The sequence below is a fragment of the Clinocottus analis genome, unplaced genomic scaffold (assembly GCF_023055335.1).
Source record: "Clinocottus analis isolate CAN_PGR_092001 unplaced genomic scaffold, fCliAna1.0.p SCAF_25, whole genome shotgun sequence".
Lineage (NCBI taxonomy): Eukaryota > Metazoa > Chordata > Actinopteri > Perciformes > Cottidae > Clinocottus > Clinocottus analis.
The window spans coordinates 3,433,014-3,456,915 of NW_027175987.1; the positions used below are offsets into that span (position 1 = coordinate 3,433,014).

The 23,902-nt window shown below is 41.4% G+C and overlaps 2 protein-coding genes across 5 annotated transcripts; one reads left to right on the forward strand and one right to left on the reverse strand.

Annotated features, from left to right (window-relative positions):
• Positions 1-1,453: 1,453 nt before the first annotated feature.
• Positions 1,454-22,387, forward strand: tpm4a (tropomyosin 4a). Of its 4 annotated transcripts, none has more exons than XM_068591366.1 (9): positions 1,454-1,773; positions 3,310-3,435; positions 16,372-16,505; positions 16,650-16,767; positions 16,910-16,980; positions 17,067-17,142; positions 18,250-18,312; positions 19,445-19,514; positions 20,969-22,387. In XM_068591366.1, exons 1-9 carry the CDS (start codon positions 1,660-1,662, stop codon positions 21,049-21,051), a joined length of 855 nt encoding a protein of 284 aa, XP_068447467.1. In that variant the 5' UTR covers positions 1,454-1,659; the 3' UTR covers positions 21,052-22,387. The 4 variants fall into 4 exon arrangements, with proteins under 4 accessions (XP_068447467.1, XP_068447469.1, XP_068447468.1 ...); XM_068591368.1 differs by lacking the exon at positions 20,969-22,387 and adding an exon at positions 20,137-20,908; XM_068591367.1 differs by lacking the exons at positions 1,454-1,773; positions 3,310-3,435 and adding an exon at positions 7,118-7,667.
• LOC137794523 (small ribosomal subunit protein eS27-like) lies at positions 22,240-23,825 on the reverse strand. The gene is made up of 4 exons (XM_068591371.1): positions 23,692-23,825; positions 23,129-23,234; positions 22,920-23,030; positions 22,240-22,761 (listed from the first exon to the last, which is right to left on the reverse strand). Exons 1-4 carry the CDS (start codon positions 23,695-23,697, stop codon positions 22,733-22,735), a joined length of 252 nt encoding a protein of 83 aa, XP_068447472.1. The 5' UTR covers positions 23,698-23,825; the 3' UTR covers positions 22,240-22,732.
• Positions 23,826-23,902: the final 77 nt, after the last annotated feature.

Genomic DNA, 23,902 nt, shown 5'->3' on the forward strand with positions numbered 1-23,902 from the left:
CGTCCTGATTGTCGGTTCAAACTTGGTCTAGTACGACACAAGTGTAAGTCTGCATCACTGAACTAGAAGCTGTTGCACCACACAAACTTGTTTTAACATTGAGAGTTGGAACTGCCAGGTTAACTGTTGGGTATTATAACTGAAGCAGCGCTAATGTTAGCTTGTTATCTATGACCTTATTGACGAGTAAAAGTAACGCTAATTGGATGAAGCTCCAGATGTTTTGCTTATTGCAACTGGCTTTTAAACTACTGAAGTACTTGACTAATAAGACATTTCTTCAGTTTTAATGGTGAAATTCTGTACTTTCAATTTAGCTTGTAGTTTGAACTGAGTTAGTGACCGATTACAGTAGGTGGTGCGAGCCAGTTTTGGGAAGAAGTGTCTCTTTTTTACTTGTGTGCATACATTCATAACAATGGATCTCGTCCTTTTAAGGGCCATCTATCTCTCTGCATATTCTCTCTGTGAATGTAAGCAACCTCAGACAATAGTCTCCATTGTTCACATAAACTCTGATTCTCAGTCTTTTCATTCCTCACTCATCAGACTCAAATATTAGGTGCGCAGAGCTCAGGGCTCACATTTCCGACTGTGTTTCACAACCTCTCACAAAGTTGTGAGATTCATTCTCTCTCCTGCTCCCCATGTTGATGATTACATATGAACTAACCAAACAGGAGCTGTCTGAGTTGCATAACATTGTCATAAAACCCAAACAGATCAGTTGTACCAAGATGGAGGCAAACATTTGCTGGATGTGAAAGTATGTACAATCACACTACTTCGCAGTGTGCTACAACTTAGTGAAACACACTTATCTCTGTTTAGGTAGACCTACACTCCTTGACATAACAGTGGACTTTGGCAGGACCACACACTCAGCTTTAATACCTAAATATTATGACATTGTGCTTACAGCAAGGAAACTCTTTCTCCCTCCTTTATCTCTCAAACTCTCCCTCCCTCTACTTTGCATTGTACTCTCTCTCGCTCTCTTCCTCTAATATATACACTGTTGAAGGCCTTGAGTGAGAGGTGCTTTGTGCCAGCGGGACTCCTTATCCATTGACAGGAGGTTAAATGCGGACACAGGACCTGTGTTTCTCTCGCGCGCTCTCTCCTGCCTGACTGGCGGCTCCCACTGAAAACACAACAACCCAAATAAGGAGATCAGCCACGTTGTGAAGAAGCCAGACCGATCCTTTGAAAGACCTTGGACGGGAGGTTTGATAGGGTGGAGTATGTGTCCGAGAGGGCGATAGTCAGGGAGTGGAAGCAGAGTGGTGAGTAAAGGAGCAATGGATGCAGAGGATGGAGAGAAAGGATGAAAAGAGGGAGGGAGGGGTGAGATCATGCCTGAAGGAGGAGGGGGTGATCAGAGAATGGAGGCAGGTTCTCTTGCAGTTTAAATAACTACCCATATAGGGCTCAACTCCATCTGCCTCACAGCTCTTTCTGTCTCCTTCCTACAGTCTCCCCCCTTCTGTCTCTCTTTTTTCTCTCTCTCTTTCTCTGCAGCCTTGTCGGACTCCAGCTCTCTCCACTACTCTATGTGAAAAACTGAATTTCCTATACATCTCAAGAAAACAGGAGATTAGGGCTTTTTGAAGCTGCGTTTTCCCATCTCAGAGAGGTAAATCCAACCAAGCAGCAACCATGGAGGCCATCAAGAAGAAGATGCAGATGCTGAAGCTGGACAAGGAGAACGCCATCGACCGGGCCGAGCAGGCAGAGACGGACAAGAAGGCAGCGGAGGAAAAATGCAAGCAGGTGGGAATGAAAAAGGACATAAAACAGTGTTGCTGTTGAAGGATGAGGGGTCAGCAGTCGTCACAAAGACTGTCCATAATATAAAGTATTTAGGGAGGCTGTTTTCGATCACTTAAAAAGCTGGTGAAATACGACCATTAAAGTTATGGGTTAAGATACCTGCCAACAAACCCCAAAAAGCAAAATATTCATCTTCTGGCTTTTGGTTGATGAACTGCAAAAACTATTTATAAAAATAAAGTGCTTCAGACCTGGAATGACATACTTCAGGTTTTCCTTTTAAGACTGTCCAGTTTTTCCTGTTCTTAAGCTAATCATCATACTAGACATACATTTAATGAAACTTTTTGCAAACACATTTCACCTTTATCTATACTTTATTCCTCACAGCTAAATTACTGTTCTATTGCTGTAGCAAAGGTACAAAATATTTTAAAATAACACCTTTTTTGTCATTGCTCAGAGACTGGACGGTACATTCAAAATTGTTTTGTGACAGTAGGCTTTGGGAACACATATACCTCCTTAAAAGGCCAGGCAGCACTGGCTTAATACGAAGAACTCATCCAGGCATCCCACAAATACAAACACATACACATCATAAACACTTTTGTGCACCAGGGCTGATTTATGTGCAGTTGCCTTTTGGTAAAAAAAAAAAAAAAAAAAAGAAGAAAAAAGCTCATCAAATCCCTGCATGGTTGTTTTGGCCACTTCAGGTGATGAGACCACCCAGAATCAAGATGTCGGTCTCTTGAGAGGAAAAAGTGAGTCCAGCTCCCTGCGGGACCATTTTGAAGAGGGTTTATGGAGCATTTGTGTGTCATAAAGCCTTTTTGACAGGTGTATCCAACACTGGAGACAACACACGCACATGAGAATCTTTTAAATGGATGGACACAGACGGACACACAAATGGGACATTGAACACACACAAAACGTATTGGGCCCATAGTCCCAGGCGTCTGTGTGTTCTCACTGATAACGGCTGTATTTTTAGACACGAGGAGAGTATGAGTGTGGAATTCAGTGGGATTATCTGAAGTCCTTCATGGGCCCTTTGGGGGGGAACTGATTGGGGGGAACACTTAACCCTGTGAGTGTGTGTGTGTGTGTGTGTGTGTGTGTGTGCGTGCGTGTGTGTGTGCGTGTTAGAGAGAGAGAGAGCATGAAGGAAGGAGAGGGAGTGAGGATTCAGCTTTGCATACCTGGGTTATGTCATGAGAGACAGATAGTAAACCATTAGTATTTAAATGTCACCAAACATAATAAAAAACAATTAGACTGTCAAATCAGCCGCTGCTGCTTTCCCACTGTGTTCAAGCATCTTGGCCTAATGACGTCCCATCAGACCGAATCATCATTTTGGCCCGAAACAAATGTCATTTTAACAGTTTTTTTGAATTGAGGAAATCGTAAAAGTAAAAAAAAAAAGGGGTTGGATAACAAAGGAAAAGACAAATGTATAATTTGTATAAAGTTGCCACTGAGCTGAGAAGGCGTACTGAACTGGACTAACAGCCTCTCCTGTTGTAGCTGGAGGACGAGCTGATGGACCTCCAGAAGAAGATGAAGCAGACAGAGGACGAACTGGACAAATTCTCTGAGGGCCTGAAAGATGCTCAGGAGAAACTGGAACTGTCTGAGAAGACAGCGGCAGACGTGAGTGAAGAGTCTCACACATGTGCACACGCACACACAGGGGAGTCAGTGTCAACCGAGTTCCACTTCACCTGACTGGAAATATGAAGTGATAATGATATAGTCCTATTAAATCCTTAGCAAGAGAGTACATATTAACAAGAGGTTTCTGCTGTTGTCGTTCATGATTTGCTTTTTCCGACTTTGACACACACTCACGTAACCATGGCACCACTGAGCCCATCTTTCCACAGCTGGATGGTTTTAGGCCAGGACCAGCTGTGGGTTTACTTTGATCCACAGTGAATGGTTTGGAGCACTTCAGAGACTGTGACATTCTTGTGCAGCCACTCCTGAAAGATGAGCACATAATACACTGTAACCGTAATCCACTCAAACACACACACACACACACACACACGCACACACACACACACACTCTCTCTCTCTCTCGGCCAACGGTTCCAGGTGTCTGTGTCTTCCTATTGATAACAGCTGTATTTTCAATCAGATCCTCCAAACAAGAGCAGTAAGGTTAACAGACCTCATTGTTGTGCGTCGTCATCATTCCTGTTAGGAGCACGAATCTTATTGTTTATGTTGTAGCTGTCCAGTGTGAAAGTAGTTTGTGTACTGTACATGCAGAATTTGCTATTATGAAAACAGCAAGACGGAAATATCAGTTGCTGTGGTTTTTTGTTGCACGTTATTATCACAACAGACAAAGTTGATATATCATATTTTGTAAATGTTGGTATCTAGTGTTGGAATATAAGTAGATCAAGGTTTTAGTTTATTCGTTATTTGTACTTTACTATTTCATGCTACTTCATACACCTATATTTAAAAAGGAAATATGACACTTTTTAATTGAATTATAGTATATCTGGTGATTGACGAACAATTACATTTACATGTCATACTTGAAGTATATTCAACTGATAATTGTAGTTTGATGCCTAAAGCCATTTATCAAATGTTGTTCTTTTTTCACATTTAGTACTCCCCAACACTGGATATCCATTGTAAGTTAACGTTTTAATGCTGAACTTTTACTTACACCTTTTTTTATACACTGTATTATTGATACTTTTGCTGAAAGTAAAATCTCTGAATACTTCTTTCAAAAATGAGGAATCATTTATGAATTTAGAATCCTCCTATAACAGGACAACGGAGACTTCAAACCAACTCTCACATTACATTCATGAGATGTTTTTGTATACACAAATGATTAATTTCAGTAAATGTAGTGGAACATTGGAGATGTCAGTTTTCCTGTGGCCAATCAGCTGCAATCTGGGAAGAAAGATCATATTCTAGTTTGTTGGCAACCCCGCAAACCACAGCGCTGTATATCTGTCAGTGGTGGATCCTCTGGCATTTTAGCGCATGTGTGTTAACTTGTGTGTGTGTGTGTGTAAAAGAGAGAGAGGGAGAGAGAGAGAGAGAGTGGAACTCAAGCATAAACCAAAGTCCATATTCGGGGAGTCAGTTATGTTCAAGATAAGGAGAAAATACCGATCCTACCAGTTAAGCAGGGATTCCAACAAGATTATGAAACTAACCGTGCAGGGAGAAGCATCATGAAAACAAAAACCCGGCCAGCTGCCACCAAGATGTGGTATTGTTTGAGCCTTGTGGAGGATATCCCAGGGAAATGCAGTGTTGTACTATGAACAAAGAGAAGGGAAGTGTCTGACATACAGACACAGGGACTGAGGCTGGATTATCCTCACGCAGTGATCAAATGAACTCTGAATAGCTCTGAGAAGCCTCACACGTAAAGTGGGTCGAGTGGGCCCCAGGAAAAGGTAGTTGTCGAGGTTGTGGTTTGAGCCGGACTAGCTTCCACTTCTACGTCTTGTCAAGAATAAATGTTTAGTATATTTACAGTAATGTCCTGTACACCCACAGCAACATTTCCAGCTCGTAAAAGCCACTCTGCTCCACCTCCATGAATCCCGCTCCACATGCCACTTATTAGGGGCAGCAGTCAAGTCATTACACATCTCAATTCACACAGAGAGCACGGCCCCTTCGCAAACCTGGAGGGGGCTGGGGAAGCAGACCAGAGAGCCAAAGACCTCAACAAGAAAGCAGTTGTGATTCGTGAAAAAAAATAGTCTGTGTGTGTCTGTGGAGGTGGAGTACTGATATTTAGGTCATGACAGCTCTGCATCAGCGAAAGGCAACCGGACAGAGAGTCGACCTTTTAGGAGAGGTCACAAGCTTATGGTTTACGAGATCCAAAGAGGATGGCACCATGGACAGTAGTTTGAATACAGGTATTGATAACAGCAATCACAGAGGCAACAGTTACTGTTTTAGCGGAAAACTGGACTGTGGGGGCGGCCGGGCAGAGAAAGCAGCGAGCAGGCAGGGGGGCTCTGGTATGTCAGGAATGCAGCTAAGGCAAACAGAAAGCCCCACACTCCTGTGTCTAATGAAATCAATGCTCCCAGCTTTTCCGGGCGCAAGGGGGCAAATCAGACAGAGGGAGGCTCAATCAACAGATGCGATTGATTGAGAGGAATTTTCTTCTTCCCCATGAGCAGCAGGTCTGAATTGTAGCTGAGGGCTGCATGAGCTGAACTGAGGCGAGCAGAGATCTGCTGGCCTAGTTGCTCGTCCAGCCGGACGTGTCCGCTCACAAGACCGATCGTGTGAATGGGGAACAGAGAAGGGTAAACACGAAGGATGCAGCATAAATGTGATTTACACCCACACCATGAACATCATCTCCTAGCAGGCAGGTGGTGGACGATGTTTGTTTGCACACTCCGTCAAGACAATCAGCCACACGCTTCCTCAAATATGGAAACATTTATGATGTTGCCTATAATTGATTGTGCATGATTGTATACAAGTTCACTATATAGATGTACTGCGTTATATACACACCACGTGGTGTCAGATACACAAACTAAGTAATGGGATACTGTTTCAAAATATCTTGGATCATATTTTTGGCATATATATATATATATATATATATATATATATATATATATATATATATATATATATATATATATATATATATATATATATATATATTATACATACACAGATATGTTATAAGCTAATATTATTTTATATATAGCTTGAACTCTACACATTATTCATCGTATTATTTCATTCTCAACCTTTTTGAGCTTGTGACCCTTCATGACAGAAGTGATCCTAAATTATGACCCTTCCTCACAGCAAATCTCTGGCCTTTGAGTCGTTCAACCAAAAAGGGATGTTTGCTTTTGAGATTGTTCTATTTGTTGAGTCTGTGATCTCAGCGACTCACAAGAAAAACATTTTGGAAGTTGTTTCAGCTTCCACATCCACAGTATATTGAATATTATTCCAAACAGGATGAAAACTTGCAACTTTTAAGCGTGAGTCTATAAAGGGAAATATCACTGAATCTAAACTATGGGCACTGGACCTTTTTAATCTGAATGTCACTCGTCCTGGTTTTCCTTCTTCTTTTGAAAGTATCACAGCAATGATCAGTCATAAGGATCAGCTTTTACACACACACACACACACACGCACGCACGCACGCACGCGCGCGCGCACACACACACACACACACACACACACACACACACACACACACACACACACACACACTACAGGACACACGCCCCGCCCTCTCTGACCTCATCATCCCGACCATCTCTCTCCTCCTCCGGCACAGTCTGGCGCTCTCCGCTCTCCTCACCGCGCAGCTTTTCTAATCCTTCTCCTCAAACTCTCGCCCGGACCAAAAACTGCAACATTCCCGAGGACAACTTTCTATACGGCTCGTGAACGTATCATTCTTACAGACGAGAAGAATCATTTGGAGAACACCTGGACAGCGTTACTTCCTGGTTATATAACTTTTCCTTGCACTTGAACGACTCATTTACATTCCAAAGACTTTGGCCCCGGACATACACCGACTTTTTTTGGGGTCTTTCTTTTTATATCAACGGTCAAAGTCATTGTTCTTATTGTTATAATATTCTATACAGACCAACAAAGCAGGACGCAGTAGCTCGTTTTATTTTTTGCACAACCCAGAAACTGCATTTCCCCCCTCCTCAACGTGTCGTCTTAAATTGAGTAAATAGTCCACAATGGCAGGTTTGAACTCTCTGGATGCCGTGAAGAGGAAGATTCAGTGTTTGCAGCAGCAGGCCGACGACGCAGAGGACCGAGCTCAGGTCCTACAGAGAGAGCTGGACAGTGAACGGGAGCTCCGAGAGAAAGTGAGACACTCAAAATCCTCTCTCGCCTACTTTCTTTTAAGGCTCTTTTCTCGCTCCCCTCGTCTATCACCTGTCAGCCTGTTTCCACGACGTTACCTTCTCCATATTCACCTCTCAGGCTCGAAAGAGACAAAGTTAGTTCATGTCATTGATTCATTCGCGGGCGTGATTGTGCCACAATGCAAGGCGTTGGTCTCTGTAATGAAAAAAAAGTTTGGATTCCTGCAGCTCTGTGCGCATGCTCAGTGCGGTCCGCTTTACAGGCCGCTATAGAACTACTGTGAATAATGTTGTAGACCACGTAGACATCATTACGCTTATTGTGCAATTTAATAAATCTACTAGACTGATCAGAATACTTCTTATGGATATAAATCCTGTTCGTACTTTATTATATCATACGTGTAACTACTTTTTAATGAGGTCTTAGCAGCTTTTAGAGCTGCTAACGTTTAGATTAAGAGGATAATGTTGTGACTCCCCAGTGAAATTAACTTCTCACTCACTTGCTTGCTCAGTGGTACTTCAGCAGGGTGAATGTGTGCCAGCAGCTGCTTGGTTGAATGCCCAACCACCGCACCATCCTGCCTCTGCTGATGATAGGAAAATAAATGGCATATATACTTAAAAGCATGCCTACTCTGTTATTAGCTATTCCAAGCAATAGTCTGGAAACTGTGCCATTTTCAACAAGAGCTGGAACTATTTCTAACTTAATCGGTTAGTCGATCAACATGAAAGTGAATTAGCAAACATTTTAATAATTTCATTATCCTCAAGATTTTAGTTTTGAAAGCCAACAATAGTAAAACTGTACCGGTTGCACCTTCCACAATGCGGATATCTTCTGTTGTATTAGTGTCCCGTGGTAATAAACACAATCTTTTGGTTTTGGGCTGTTGGCTTGACCATTCTTTTTTGAAAATGTCACTTTGGACTCTGGGAAGTTGTAAAGTGCATTTCTTTTAGCTATTTTCTGACACAAAAATTGTGAGTTGCAGCCCTACTTTTAACACTATCATGTATCAGCAGAAAACTAAAAGCGTGGATGTTTTGAAGGTGACTCATCCGTGTTTTTTTTATCCATCACGTCTGTCACCTGTCTGCCTCTTGACTCTGTCTGCATCCAAGTGTTGTAACTTTACACAGATTGGTTTGTGAAAAAAATAAAAAGCAAAGTAGCACAGTTAGGTAACATTCCTAACTTGTTTCTCGTGATGCTTTATGGCATTCAGTGCCATATCCTTTGTATAAGAGCCGGTTAATGACAAGACAAGTAGACAGACTCAAGGCGAGTGGGAGGGGAAGGTGTGGCTGTAAAGATATGGGAGCTGCGATGATGAAAGGAGCTGGCGTGCTGTAGGACTTACCCCTTTGTTACAAACTGCCTATTAGGTAACAGGCAATGTATATTCACATCAATGACGTCAGTAATTATTCATTTAAAAATAATTTCAGTCTTTAATTCAGTTAAAGGTCATAGTTGTCTTTCAATACATGTTGGAACATATTTTGGACCTCGACTTCAACATTTCGGGAGGTTGTGATTGTTTTGGTTGATGCTTTCTATCTTTCGCTCATTTAATGGCATTGCAATCCTTGCATACTTTAAATATAAAAGACTTAAACGGATAGATGACTTGTATTTCTGATGGCGCATATGATCATTTCATCATTGCCACGTCAGCATTATGTTTAACATTAAGTTTCATCATGACACAGCATCAACAATGTGAATCTGTAATCGTTTTGGGTTTTTATTCCATCCATAGCAATATTTTAAGAAAAAACGTTCTCAAACGTTTTCAATTATTAGGGCATTGTAACCTACGATATATGTGAGCATTATACAAAAAGGCTGCCATCCTTGAAAACATTCACATCTGAGTAGAAATCATTAACCCTTCCAACCTTCCATCGATCAAAATCATCAGCAATAAATGAAGAAGGCAACAAGTTCCCGACGATTAGAAGTCACTTCAACATTCCCCCCCCCAAAAACCTCTCCTCCACACTTATAGTTAGTGAAGTCACCGTGTGCGGTTTACTACCCCTATATTACGGTAAGAACACTTTACCATAATCTCCTCTATTTATCATTAATGATAGGTATATAAACAGAAGTAGTTTATAAAGTAGTTATACGCCCATATAAGGCCATTTTCAAGTATTCTCAACAATTAATAACTCCTTCTCCATTAAGGACATATTTTATATAGTTACAACTCTTCAATGTTATACAATAGAGACAACCGTTGTGTGTAAATAACAACACCCACTTCTGGGGGCTTTAGAGGAGGAGTTAAATATGTTGTTAAATAGATCAATAAACACATGATAAGACCTACTTTATACATTATAGTGTATGTAAACAACATATTGAAAGTGTTATTACTGCATATAAATGTTAATTAGGTGGATTGAAACTGTCCTATATCTGCAATGTGGACATGCTTTTTCCATTTCATTGTGCATTCATAGTCAAACAGAGCAGTGCACTTGTGTGGCGAGGTTGGTGTGGTCCCATATGTGAATAATTAGGGCAACCTGCAGTTTTTCCTTGGCACAAAACCTCTTTTCATTTGAGCATGGGGAGATCAAAACAGGAACCTCGCTAAGTCTGTTAAGGTAATGAATCATTGTTTAAAAATGTAAAGGCATCAGAAGAAGAAAAAAAACTTTGGCCACATATCTAACTAAATAAAATTAATAAAAGTAATTGCTTGTTGTTTCAAGTTCGGTTTTGACGCTGCGAGAGCCGTAACCTCTCAATAATGCTTTCAGGCTCTGTCAGATTAAACAGACATGACGTAGGCCTGAACGCTCATTTGACCTTCTTAGATGTGGTTTAATTACAGCCGTTATTCTCACTGAGCTGGTCCTCCTTCAAAGTGCTCAGGCCGAAGATGATGATTTGTACTTTCTTTACGAACCTGAAAGCTGTGTGAGCGACACTAGATCTGCTGCTCTTCATTTACCTTGCATTGCAGCTGGATTCTTACGATATGGCAAGATCACATGAAAACCCATCTTGTCAGGCTTCAGTTAAAATGTCTGCGTCCGAAATGTCAGTGGTTCAGACCAATCAGTGTCTGGTCGGGAGCTATTGGCAGCCAAGGCGGTGGTTTAGTGACGTAACGACACAAAGAGGGGACTGTACGTTCTAAACAACACTGGCGCCTCCTAAAGAGGTTAGTGTAGATGCTGCAAGAGCATCAGTTAGATCCGAACTGAAGATTATTTATTTATTTATGTAAAGAAGAGCAAACTATGGCACTGGAGGTTTTTCTCAATGGTAAAGATGTTTTCCCTGTTGTTATTTAGTAGGAATCTTTGCAACGTTTCCAATGATTCAGATTGTTCTGTGGGACAAACCATGTGTTGGTCTGTTTAGCTCCTCATAATATGGAAGCAAATTAGCAATTTGTACATTGATTGCTATGGTGATAATTGTTGTACGGTTGTACAGAAATACAGTTTTTGATCCATATCTAAAACCAAATGAAAATGGAAGTGGGACTCAAAACCTCCGCTGAGGTGTAAGCATTGGGAAGCAGGTCTCCACACACGCACGTACGCGTGCACGCACACACGCTCACACCAACTGCCCCTCCCAGGATGTCATCTACCAACTCTGGTCCAGCACTTCCTGTGCTTCTACTCCCAACACTTCCTGTCCCTGAGCTCCAGCCTTGATCAACAGGAAGATAACGGTGTGGTGGAATATAATGTTGTGGATTCCAGTCCACTTCAGCTCTTGTCCTTTCAGTAATGCCGATGGGGGTCAGCTATTGTTTCATCTGTTTCTATATAGAAACTATTCATCTACTGTTCCATAGTGATGGTTACCTTGGATTTGTTTGACACGCCAATGTTTTGTTCTACTTATATAACAACTGTGAAAGCTAATTGCAGGAAGTAATTTAGACATACTTCCGTCAGCTCATCGGTTTGACAAAATGAACGAGAGGTTTCATCCGTCTGCTGTTTGGTGAGGTCAGGGAGCTTGACGGTTTTCAGCAAGACCTCGAGCAGACTCCACAGATTCCGTGGAAAGATTTCCTTCCTGGTTACACTGTTTTCTTTGGACTTTCTCCCTGGGAATAGCTCAACTTTCCAAATATAACTGCCACATGTTGATACGTTTTGGCAGTCGCTGGCATTCTGAAGAAAACTCCCATGTTAGTGACTTGTGGCTTCGCTGATTATGCAGGCCAAGGTTGCGGCTTACGAAGCTAAATTTGCTAAAATGTCATTAAGTAGCATTTAGAGAGTGGATATGATGCAGGCCTTTTTTCTTTTATAGATGCATACAAGGCTCAGTGAGATGCTTCAAACATTTTCCGGGACGCTTTTGTCAAAGCAGGATCTCTGCATCCGTTAGCATGTTGGTGCTAGTACTGCAGTGTGGAGGTGGTATTAAATTAACCTGAAAGGACTGGATTAAAAGTTGTATAGGATAAACTTCTAAAAGGATTACTGGTGGTTCCATCAACTATCCTCTCTGTGTTCACAGACCACACAATTCAAGACCAATACGATATATGTAAAACTGTCTAAGTAAATTGGTTCCTGTTGTATTTTGTGGATTCCTAAAGGGCCTCCTAACAAATGGGTTTCAATGAACCTCTTGTCAGTATTAGACAATAGATTGTGCAGCAAAGACTTAAACCAGCTCAAGATCTGTGTGAATTACTGACAAACTACTTTTTGCACAGAGAGACGTCATTGTGATGCTTGTCTGAAAGTTTAATGACCTTCTTTTACATATCACACCTCATGACAGGCTGGTCTATACATTGTATGCAGCTCTCTTTGCATGCCAGATCTTTATAGGAAAAGATTACACACACAGACACACAGTCACATTGAGAGTGGCAAGCAGCAGTGTCAGGAATAACTTCACTGAAGCCCAACAGCATTATGCAGCTCATTAGCCCACTGCCCTGGAATCAGCCAATAATTAGATTCCTCTTTCACTTGTCCTTGATCTGGTCTCTAATACACTCAGATATTTCTTAAGTCACTCCCTGTGGAACTGTGCTGTATCTCAAATGTCATTAGACTGTTGTCTAAGTAGAGACCAGTGACAGGGAGGTAAAGGAAAGGCACATCGGAGTCAAAGGGACGAGGATTCTTGAGATGGACAAGCCATGATAGCAACGACTGACCAGCTCGCTTGCTATCATGGACACACACAAAAACAGAATAACCAGGCAGCACTGACTGTAAAGAGAATAGTTTGACATTTTGTGAATATACCCTTATTGCTCCCTGTAGTTTCTTCTTGAGTTGGATGAGAACATTGACACCACCCTCATGTTTGAATATGAACATAAAAGCGACAGCTAGCAGCAGGTTAGCTGAGCTGAAAGACTGGAAACTGCAAGTAGTTACAATACAATAAGGAACCAGTTCCTCTAAAGCTCACAAATTAACTCGTTATATTTTATTTAGTTTATCTATTCAAAAAAGTGTAAAAACCAACACTGTGGTTTGATTGTTGTCATGGTGTGGTTTCCAGTCAACCAGTGGAGACTGTGAAGAGTTACTCCAAGAACAAGTCGGGCACATAACCATATTGAAGCAAATTAGCAAAAATGTTGAAGTATTCCTTTAGGAATGTTCCAGCCACTATGACTGAATGTCCTTTGGCAAGGCACTAACTGGTCAAGGGGAAATTTTAAGTAGCCAGCAACGAAAGCATGGTTACATATTAAGCCAACTTGATAACAGAGCAGGTACTTGTCATCCAGTATCTTTTACAGAATATATATGTGTGTGTATGTGTGTGTGTGTGTCTGTTTGTGCGCATGTGTGTTCACTGACACAATCTTCCTGATACCCCACTACAAACATTCTCCATAGTTTGTTTTACCATATAAGGCGGTGGTGCGTCCCTGGCAGCCAGAGAATGCAAAGTGGTTGCTGAAGGAAGGGGCATGGCCAGAGACAGAGAGAATACCAGCTCTGAAAGAAAGAACAATCAAAGGGAGGAAATGAAAGAATGTTGCCCAGCTGACTTCCTGTCACTGTTTTTTCAAGATCCTCATTTCAAAAGCAGCATTAAGAGTCTATCTTTAGAGTAAAAGTTTGTTCAACTGCTTCGTTCTTATGACCTTTACCTGAACATTGCTGTCGCATTTGTTATTTTTTTTGCAAAAGCTTTGAAGACTGAATTGGCTTGTGTTGCTCTAAGCATGTATTAAAGGAGTTTATTAATAAGCTGTAGGAAATGTATTTTCAACACTATCCTAAAGACTTAAAGGAATCTCTTCTGTGGTCATGGTTGAGTGAATTCGAGGCATGAGAGTATGTTCAGTATGCACATAAGCTTCTCTACTTGACACAAGGCGGTCTCTGTCTTCAAGGGGTTTCCCCGCCTGTGATTGGTAATAGCTGATGACAGATAACACAGCAGGTTGCACACATCTGATTGACAGCTTAGATATATTGCCGCAAGACCTTTTTGCATTTGTGTGTCGCTTAATGAATGACGACACAACTTTTACTTGGCTGGAAACTAGCCGGTTTCGAGCTGGACATGTTTGTTTGAGAGGCACGCATTGGCCCAGTGACGGTGTTTGTTTGCATGTTTGCAGAGTGTGCCTGTGTCTGGAAGTGCATTACGGCGTCTGATTTGTGGCCGAACCTAAAGCATTGTGAATAGCTCGCTTGTTTGTGTGCAGACGGTGTTCTCCACAGCACATTGCTCGACTAAGAGAGGAACAATATCTGTTATTTCAGGCTCCGGTTTAATTCTGCTCACCGTTTCTCACCACACAGATGGAGTGTCGACAGAGGTAGACCTGTGTGAAGGACATCGCTGATGAGATTTCAAGCTGTCCGACCGATTTATGACTTTTCATTCATTCCACGTTGGGTTGGGTTTTCCTCTATCAAGTTTTAAGGCACGTCAACGCGAGTCTGACAGACATTTCCTGTCTCATATCAGCGGCCTCCCCTGGCAGCTCTGGGTGCAGAAGGGCAGGACCTGGGAGAGCACAGAGAAAGAGAGAGAGAGAGAGAGAGATCGAGAGAGAGAGACAGACAGAGAGAAAAAAAAAGAGATGTGGAAAGACTGACTGGCTAGTCAGCAGTTTAAGTTGACATGGAGACGTGGGGGAGAAAATCTTAAAAATTAAAAACGAGGCCAGTGCCAGCTGCCAACGAGCGCGAAACCATGCTTTCATTTCCTGAAATATTGAGTGTCTGACAGAATGGAAGATGAGAAGTCTATTTATTCTCTGCACAAACAGCCTGAATAACTTTTTTTCCATTGAGCTTTCGGAGCTTGCTCTTACTCTCCCTGCAGTGTTACCTTTCCTCCTCGTTGCCAATCCTTTCTCTTTTGTCTCTCGTAAGAATTTTATCTTGCCAAACGCTGCCAAAATGACTCTCCTACTACACTCTGACTGTTGATCCAACAGGCAACCTGACTTCTGGACTGAATGACTAGCTAATGAGTCACTGACCTACTAACTGTTGCCTTGTAACGGCGCACAGAATAACGTCTGTTTGTTTAAGAAATCCCCAGGTGTTTCATTTTAGTAACAGGGAGTTAACTTGTTTGTACTCTGAGGTTGAATGAATAATTTAGCGTTGTGGCTGGTTTAAAAGTGCAGTTATGTAGTGCCGTCTGAGCTACCTGGTCGTAAACGTTTAACAGTGGACAGTCTCTTTGTTGTGACCTTTGTGTAAAAACTCAGATGGGCGGTTTTCCAGTTTTAAAGCGGCCCCCTAGGAGGCGGTGGTTGGATAAACTCCCTGTCCCACTGAGAGGAAATGCCTGTTTAGTTGTCTGTTTGCTTTCTTTTTTCCTCTCTCGGCCTTTGTTTACAAAAGGCAGATGAGAAGGCGTTCACTTGTCCAACCTGGTTACAGTTCTGCATTCACAGTCACCGGAAATTGAGTTTTTGTAAATGTTTCATTCAAGTCCAAAGTCCCGTGATCTTCAGATATTAGAAAGGATTACACTCTCCTGCCAGACTGCTTCTGTAGAAGATCCTCTGAGGACCTCCAGCTGTCTCCATTTCTATTATTATTCTTCAGCGAGATAACTATTGATTTATGAAACATTAGTGGGTCCTAGAGAGTGTGACGTATAGATTATCATACCTCACTAACAGATGGAATTAAATGTATATGTAGCTGCCTTACTCCCAAGATGGTTGCCTTGATCCACTAGTAACACCTTTTTAAAAGAAGATACACAGTTTCTTTGCAGTGATAAAATGGGAAAACATTTTCCCCCTAAACGATATACACTATATATACACTAATAACTCAACTATTTGTCTATTTTGTCCCCCCAAAGCGCATAAAAACTGTCGTCGTCTTATAGCATGGGAGCAAGTGCAGATGAAAAAAGTCTTACTATTGAAGGAAATTAGCTAAAGTTGTCATTGAGTATTTTCCACAAATACATAATCAATTCATGGTAACCGTTCTTTTAAAAAAGACAAGTTGTTTGGATGAAATAATTGGATTAAACCTTTACATAGTAGCTGTGGTCAGGAAAACACAGTGCAGGGCGGCACGCATGATTTCTAGAAAATGAACTTTGTTCTCTGTCAAATTTTTGAATGATGCCGTATATTTAAAGGCATGGAGTAAAACTATTTTACTCATCTCATCTAATTTAATCGCATAAATTGACATGAATGACTCAATTTCTCTCTTCCCACATTTTTCCTCCTCACAGGCGGAGGGTGATGTAGCAGGTCTGAACCGTAGGATCCAGCTGGTCGAGGAGGAGTTGGACCGAGCCCAGGAGAGGCTGGCCACAGCGCTGCTGAAACTAGAGGAGGCTGAGAAGGCCGCGGATGAGAGCGAGAGGTCCGTTAGTATTCAAAAAAAGATTCAACTTTGATCTTTTTTGGGGGGATTTTAATCTATTCATGTGCATTTATGCCTGCAGTTGTGTGAGAATGTGTGTTCCTGGCTTTTACAATATCAGTGAATGCCTCATTTATGTCTCAGGGGGATGAAGGTGATTGAGAACCGGGCGATGAAGGACGAGGAGAAGATGGAGATTCAGGAGATACAGCTGAAAGAGGCTAAGCACATTGCAGAGGAGGCCGACCGTAAATACGAGGAGGTGAGTTTGACAGCGAGAGCCGGTTCAGAGCAAGATTGGGATGCACGCAACTTGTAATTCAAATTTTCAATCATGTCTCCTCTGATCTGTTGGAATTCTATTGCGCTTTAAGTCCAAACACTTGTATTGATTGTTGTCCCAGGTGGCCCGTAAGCTGGTGATCCTGGAGGGAGAGCTGGAGAGAGCTGAGGAGAGGGCCGAGCTCTCAGAATGGTAAAACGAGTGACCACGCAAGCAGATTGCACGCACGCCCGTCGCTCTTCCATTGAAACCAAGCATGTGTCTCTCCCCATCCACAGTAAAGCCGGGGACCTAGAGGAGGAGCTGAAAAATGTGACCAACAACCTGAAGTCCTTAGAAGCCCAGTCTGAGAAGGTGAGAGTGTCATGATGCATGTGAGGAACATGCATGGCAATGACTGGATCGTGCAGCAGAGATACACATTTCGCTAAAAGTAATACTTCCCTTTTTTGGCCTGCTGAGTGGCGTTTTTTCCACACAGGAAAAATGCAGCAGACTGCAACGCACTTCTCTTTTTTTTAATATCCACTAATGTACAATATAAGCATCATTTCAGGCCGATTTGACAGGCTAGCCACAAAGTGGAGTAAAAACCACCTGTTAACCAAGTTGGGCGCATTCACTGTCTCCGACAATGTTTTGCCAAAGACAAATGTATCTGTTCAAAATGCATCACCGTTGACTAACTTAATCATTGGCAAATACTTACACAGCTGATTGATGGTTTATGGAGTTGCCTTTCTTCTCTTTCCAAAATACACAATCTAAATATATATAACAGTAACTCCTAAAACCCAGTCTGGAATCCAGCATGTACTCGTCTCCACTTCCCTGTGTGCTATCATGAGCTGTTCTCACGCCTCAGTGGGCAGTAATTGAAGTGAGTAGGGAGGGATAACACATCACCAAAGTATTGTTTCATACAACCTCTATTTTAATTGTGTATCATCAGGCCGTACTTACAATGCAACCCTTTATTTACCCTCAGGTTGTTTTGTAGCAAAATTGAACGTATCAATCCATATCAGTATCTTAGATCTCAGAGGCTTCTTCCCGTATGTGCCGGGTTCATGGCAGCATAAGGTGTTTTGGTAAACGGAAACCGGCGGCTAGTCGAGACCTGCACTGCATTCTTCCGTCGAATTCCTCCCCAGGCACAGGCAGGCAGAATGACGGCAGGCCAGACTTTCCACATGACTTAAAGAAATACCTGCCATTGCTTTGTTCAGTCAGGCCTGCCGTGGTTGGCCTCGCAGTACAACTTGTTCCCAGGCCCTGCCAACGCCTCGCCTCCTGCCTCAGAGGGAGTGGTGCCATTGCTGTTAAAACAATTATTATCCTTGTGTGTGTGTGTGTGTGTGTGTTCACATTCATTGTGTGCATTTGTAGATAAAAGCATGTGTTTGCATTGCTGTAACTAATTAGGTAATGCTGTTTCTCTGTGTCTCTGTATGTCAAAAGTACTCAGAAAAAGAAGACAAGTACGAGGAGGAGATCAAAGTTCTGACTGACAAACTGAAGGAGGTGAGATCCTGGTTCTACTGATCTCACTATTTGACCATGAACTCTGTGCTTTTGGAAGGAAACAAATCAGCAATGTCCCAAATATAAGTTGGCACTAGTGACACTCCGGGGTCGGCCTCATAGTTGGGTAGAGGATTGCGACACATACAGTGTAACTGCAGTGTCTCTGGGTCAAATCAGGCCATGTCCTCTGTGATACTCTTTCATCTAGTTCCTATCCCTCTCTTCTGGATACATCTTTAAAAAAAGAAACGTATCCATCAAGCTTACATCATAGACTTTAGATTCAATATGTTATTTTAGTTGCTAAATGGATAACTTTAACTGTTCTTCATTCATTTTGTATCAGCTCAAAGTAATAATTCACCACCATAATAATTAGCTGTGTCTGAATTACTCCCCCGTATTGTTACCTTGAATTTGTGGAGACATTCTTTTTCCCCGCATGCTTCTGCGGTGAATGCAGAATCCAGAAACAGAGGCAGAACTTGATAAATATGTAAATGGTGCGGCGTTCATCATCAGCCAATGTATCAGATCAGTTTTCAAATACTCACACAACTCGTGCGTTATAATCTTAGTCTCATTCATCCGGTCGTACTTTCCAAACACGTGCATCTTTGCTAAAACCGTACTATTTAAAACACTTCCGCATAAACAGCTGTGCGCTCCTGCGCCAGTACCGTTTATGTGGAAGTGTTTCAAACAGTAAAGTTTTAGCGACAACGCAGGAGTCTGAGAAGGAGTGATCTTACAACTGAATAAATGAGACTTGGGTTGTACTGCACAAGCTGTGTGAGTGTTTGTGTTTGATGTAGTGTTGCTGTTAACAAGCACATTTCATTTAATTCATCTTTAATTGTCTGTTCACTGAGGTGGCATGTGAGTAAAAAAAAGTTTTCTTCACAAAGTCAAGGTAACAAAGTAATAGCTGTACGAAAGATCATTTCAGGGGTGAAGTATTATTAATATCTGCACGCATTGTAAACTGAAATGTAAAACATGTACCGTCTACAGTTATCCTGTAAGGTAGAAAATTGAAAACCTGCCTCCTCCAGTCTTGGATGTGGAATTCAGTGTGTAACAGCGTGTGTCTCTACGACATGACATGCTGTGTCTGTGTTTCGGTTAGGCTGAAACCCGTGCAGAGTTTGCAGAGAGGAGCGTGGCTAAACTGGAAAAGTCCATTGATGACCTGGAAGGTAAAGATCCGCACCCCTCACATGTCATTGTGTTTGCGACACTTTGTTTCCACTTTGTTGATGAACCACAAACAGGTTGTTTAGTGGAGGTTCCTGCAGATCAGGGGCCAACTCTACCCCGAATCCATTTTCATGCACACATGCACAATCACTTTCAGTTTGACACAGAGTCCTGTTTCAGCAACACTGTAAATCAATTCTGTGGAGAGAGAAAAATGCTTCCTGCGAAATGTATAGGGATCCCGAAACTAATGGAAGACCCTTGTTTCTAAAGGACAACTACTCCAAAGAGGACAGAATGTGCTCAGATGTTTTAACGTCAGCATTATTTTGCTGTCAAAGCAAAGGCAGCTGAGTTAATATTTATTGGAGCAGTTCTATGACACAGGTTTTATTTGCTCAAAGCTCACCCAGCTCAAGAGCCATATGCGTAATTAGATATGCATCATTCTTTCTTCCAAGCATTTCTGCATTTTTTAAGCCTGACCTATTTTTTTTTTTGTCTTCTCCTTCCTCCCTCTGCTCTTCTTCTGCCTCTCAATCTTATCCTGCTTTTGGCTTGTTTGTGTCGCCGCTGTCCCTGACAACCTGCCTGTACTTCCTGTCGACCTCTGACCTCCAGATGAATTGTATGCTCAGAAGCTGAAGTACAAGGCCATTAGTGAGGAACTGGACCATGCCCTTAATGACATGACATCTCTGTAGATGCGCTGACATCTTTCTCTGTCTGCCTATCACTTCCCCCTTTTTTCTGTCCTGTGCTTTGAATTCATATTCTCTCTGTGGGTCATACTGTATGTGCCTTCTTCCCATCTTTCCATGCAGGGGATTGTGAATTAAAAAAAAACATTTCCTACTTCACAGCTCAAGTTGTATACCTTTTTGTAAAACGTTTAATGCATAACCGTAGCTACGTAGTGTATGTTACCATGCACTCTGTGATTTCTGTAATTAGGTAACCAACAGTCTGATTTTGTCAAACTAGTAGCTATGTACATTGTACGTCTAATTATCAGGACGTTTATGTGAGACAAGGTGAGATTTACTCTGTTTTTTTTGTGTGAATTAATGCAGCTTGAAATCCTGTTTGCCCCTTTGAAACACTACTTTTTATAAATCTAACTCATTTTTGATATATTTGCATACTGATTTTGACACTTGGTAGCATCGAATACAACAAATTCAGTACACACGTCATTTAAGACATCCATAGTGCAATCTACTAACAGTCAGCAATTTATGCATGAAAGGCACAGCGGTGTTGGTTGAGGTTTTTGCATGCACAACTTTAACCAAAATAGTTATGCAAAACATCTGTCCAGTAAAACAGTGCTATGCGCTGTTTTGCGAGGGATGCTGACAAACCTATAAAGGAGAACACATTGCCGTAGCTCGAGCAGTATAATTTGCTGATGGTTGAGGCTTCACCGTGTCACTTTTCTTTTTCTTTCCAGAGAAATTATCACAAGCCAAAGAGGAGAATCTGGGCATGCATCAAGTCCTGGACCAGACCCTGCAGGAACTGAACAGCTTATAAAAGCACAGAGAGGAAGCTGGAGAGGATGAGCTCGTCATGTAACATTCCTTTTAAAGTTCGACTCCATTCCACATTTCGACCTGTAAAATCTTTATTCCCAGTGTGAAGGGGGATTAACTTAATGCTTGTCCTTGATGTGTTTTTTTCTGAGACACAACTTGGTTTCTTTTTTTTTAATGATGGGAAGTAATTTTGACCCCGTTGTTTCCTTTTTTTTGTCCCCTGCGGTGATTGCAGAAATTCTCCCCAGAAATTATTTTTTACCACTTATTCAAAAAGAACTGGCAACAAACACACCCAAGAAACCTCAGATTTGATCACTGCTTGAACCACTTAAACCGGCTCAATTTTACATTCTATGTGCACATACATTAAGCCTCTGACTGATTATTTTAATACATATGCTACAGATGGTGTTGGGTTTTGCTGCGGCTACATTTTGGCTCTCAAGTGCCACCTATTGGTGATACAATGTTAGTCAACAGTCACACTGTACCACCTTAAGAGGCTACCAGTTAACAGACAAGTGGCTCATGTGTGCCTGTCTTAGCTGTATCCTACTTAATCTGGTTGTGTTTAATTAAAGAGTGTGATGGTGAAAGGGACAGTTACCTTATGGAAAGGTTTCATTGATAAATAAACAGGTCAAGGCACATGCTGCCCAGTCTCTCTGGGCTTCCCAGCATTACATTAGAAACATAATGGCTCTTTTGCCAGTACTATATTATCTCCAGGCCTACATATTGAAGATGCACAGAGTATTTATGTGCATACAAATATTTTTACTCTATTTTGTTAGGTGGGAATCTGTGCAGAACCTGAGAGCTGTGCATGTACAGTATCTAGAAGTGACTTGTATTTCTTACCTGTACTACCTTTCCCTGAGTTTTACCTGACTGGTGACGCATTCATCATGATTGCCAACAATAGGCCATAAGTAGCCAATATTTACTAGATTTACAATATATTGTATACATGTGCAAGCAAAACCCAAAACCATTTAAAGCTCAAGTCAAGCTCTATCAACCACGGATTTATTACTTATTGTATATAGTAGAATAATGTTAGGTATTTGAGAAATTGTATTGCTATGATTATTTTTTGGTTTTGTTTTCTTTACACACCCTCATATTTTCCCAGGGGAACTCTCAAGACCAAAGAACACACATAACACAAACAATAAATTCTTTACATGTTTTATTTTAGTTTGTGATGGATTCAACTCCTGACAGGGCCATGAAAAGCGCTTCACACACATGACCGAGGCCATTTTAAAACATTTTGTTCACCCCCCCCCCCCAATCCTCCCATGTCAACTTAATAAATGTTTTACAGAAAAAAATCATGACTCATTGGACTTTGTGTGCATTTTGAAGAATTCAAAAAAGGTTTTACTTATTTATTAAAAAGTTGTCAAATCTACTCTACATGCAAGTGCTTAATCATATCAATCAGATATAATTTATTCTTATCATATGGCATTTCTATGATTTAAGTTTACCTTGAGCTTGCATAGCTCCTCTCTGGCTCTATAATAAGAAACATGGATGACAACAGGGATGACATTTCACTCCACATTTTCAAGATACAGATACATTTCTCTCCGAAGAATTAAACGCCTAAATACATGGTCCATTCTTCCGGCTGCGTGTGCGTCATGGGTGTTCTGCAAATTTTCTGTTCAGGAATATTTCTTTCTGAAGGCACAGCCTAGACAAACCAAAAGCAAATGAATTAAATATCTCATCACAGTCAAAACCGTAAGAAGGATATAATAAATATTGTTCTTTTACAAACTGTCATACTATCTTTAATACCTTTTAGAGAAGTAAAAAAGCAACGTCAATACATAGATTCATGTATTTTACCTTCAGTTAGTCTGCATTTCCCTCCTGCTGGTTGACAGAGGATTAAAGAGCAGCCTGAGCAAGGTACCACTGTCTGAGCATGGCTGAAGATGGTGGTAATCTTGTAGCAGCCTGGGGAGCAACAGAGAATAAGAGCATTTAGAATATACCACTTTAAAGCATTTCTAACTTAATCCCATTAGAAAACCAATACTAACATGAAGTCTTACCTTGGCACTTAACATCCATGAAGTAGGAGTTTGGACTCTGCACCAGCCTCTTTTTCTTGTGCCTACTCCTCTCCTTGGCGAGACTCGGGTACAACAGATCCTTATCCTGCAACCGAGATAAGAGGATGTTTACCTTTGACATTTCAGAGAGTTCAATGAATACCTCGTGTTGTTATTTCATGCATTCACTTAATGATGAAGCGATGATGTTTTGTTTGTTTTGATTGTGCTGTAATGCCCTCTATAGTCTGATGCGTGAATTTCTAATCTGAGATAGTCCCTCACATGAACATGTCCAGACAAGCCCAAGCATCACGTCTGAGAAGACGTTACACCTGTGCACTGAATACAGATAATAGGGATATAAAATTACTTAGACATTTACCACTGCACGATCCAGGTACCAACTGATTAATATATCTGTATCATTCTGTTAATGGATGTTATGTATATCCACTGACTGATAACAAGATTGTTTGCGCAGCATAAGTCCATTAAAATTGTTCTACGAGTTCTGACGTTTCTAACCACAAAAACTAATCGAACACATATTTTTCACTTACTTGCATTTTTGCTCAAATCACGCAGGTTTATCTTCTACTGCAAATGCGATATATTAAGTGCGATTTCAAGTGTGCCCTTAACTGTACTTTGTTATTGTAATGTTCTGACGTGCGTTTACAAGTCGGTACCAGGAAGAGGCTGAGTAGGCGGTGTCTTTCTCTTTCGGGGAGGGGCAGCAGATTGCTCTGGATGGACTGGTTCATGTTAAGG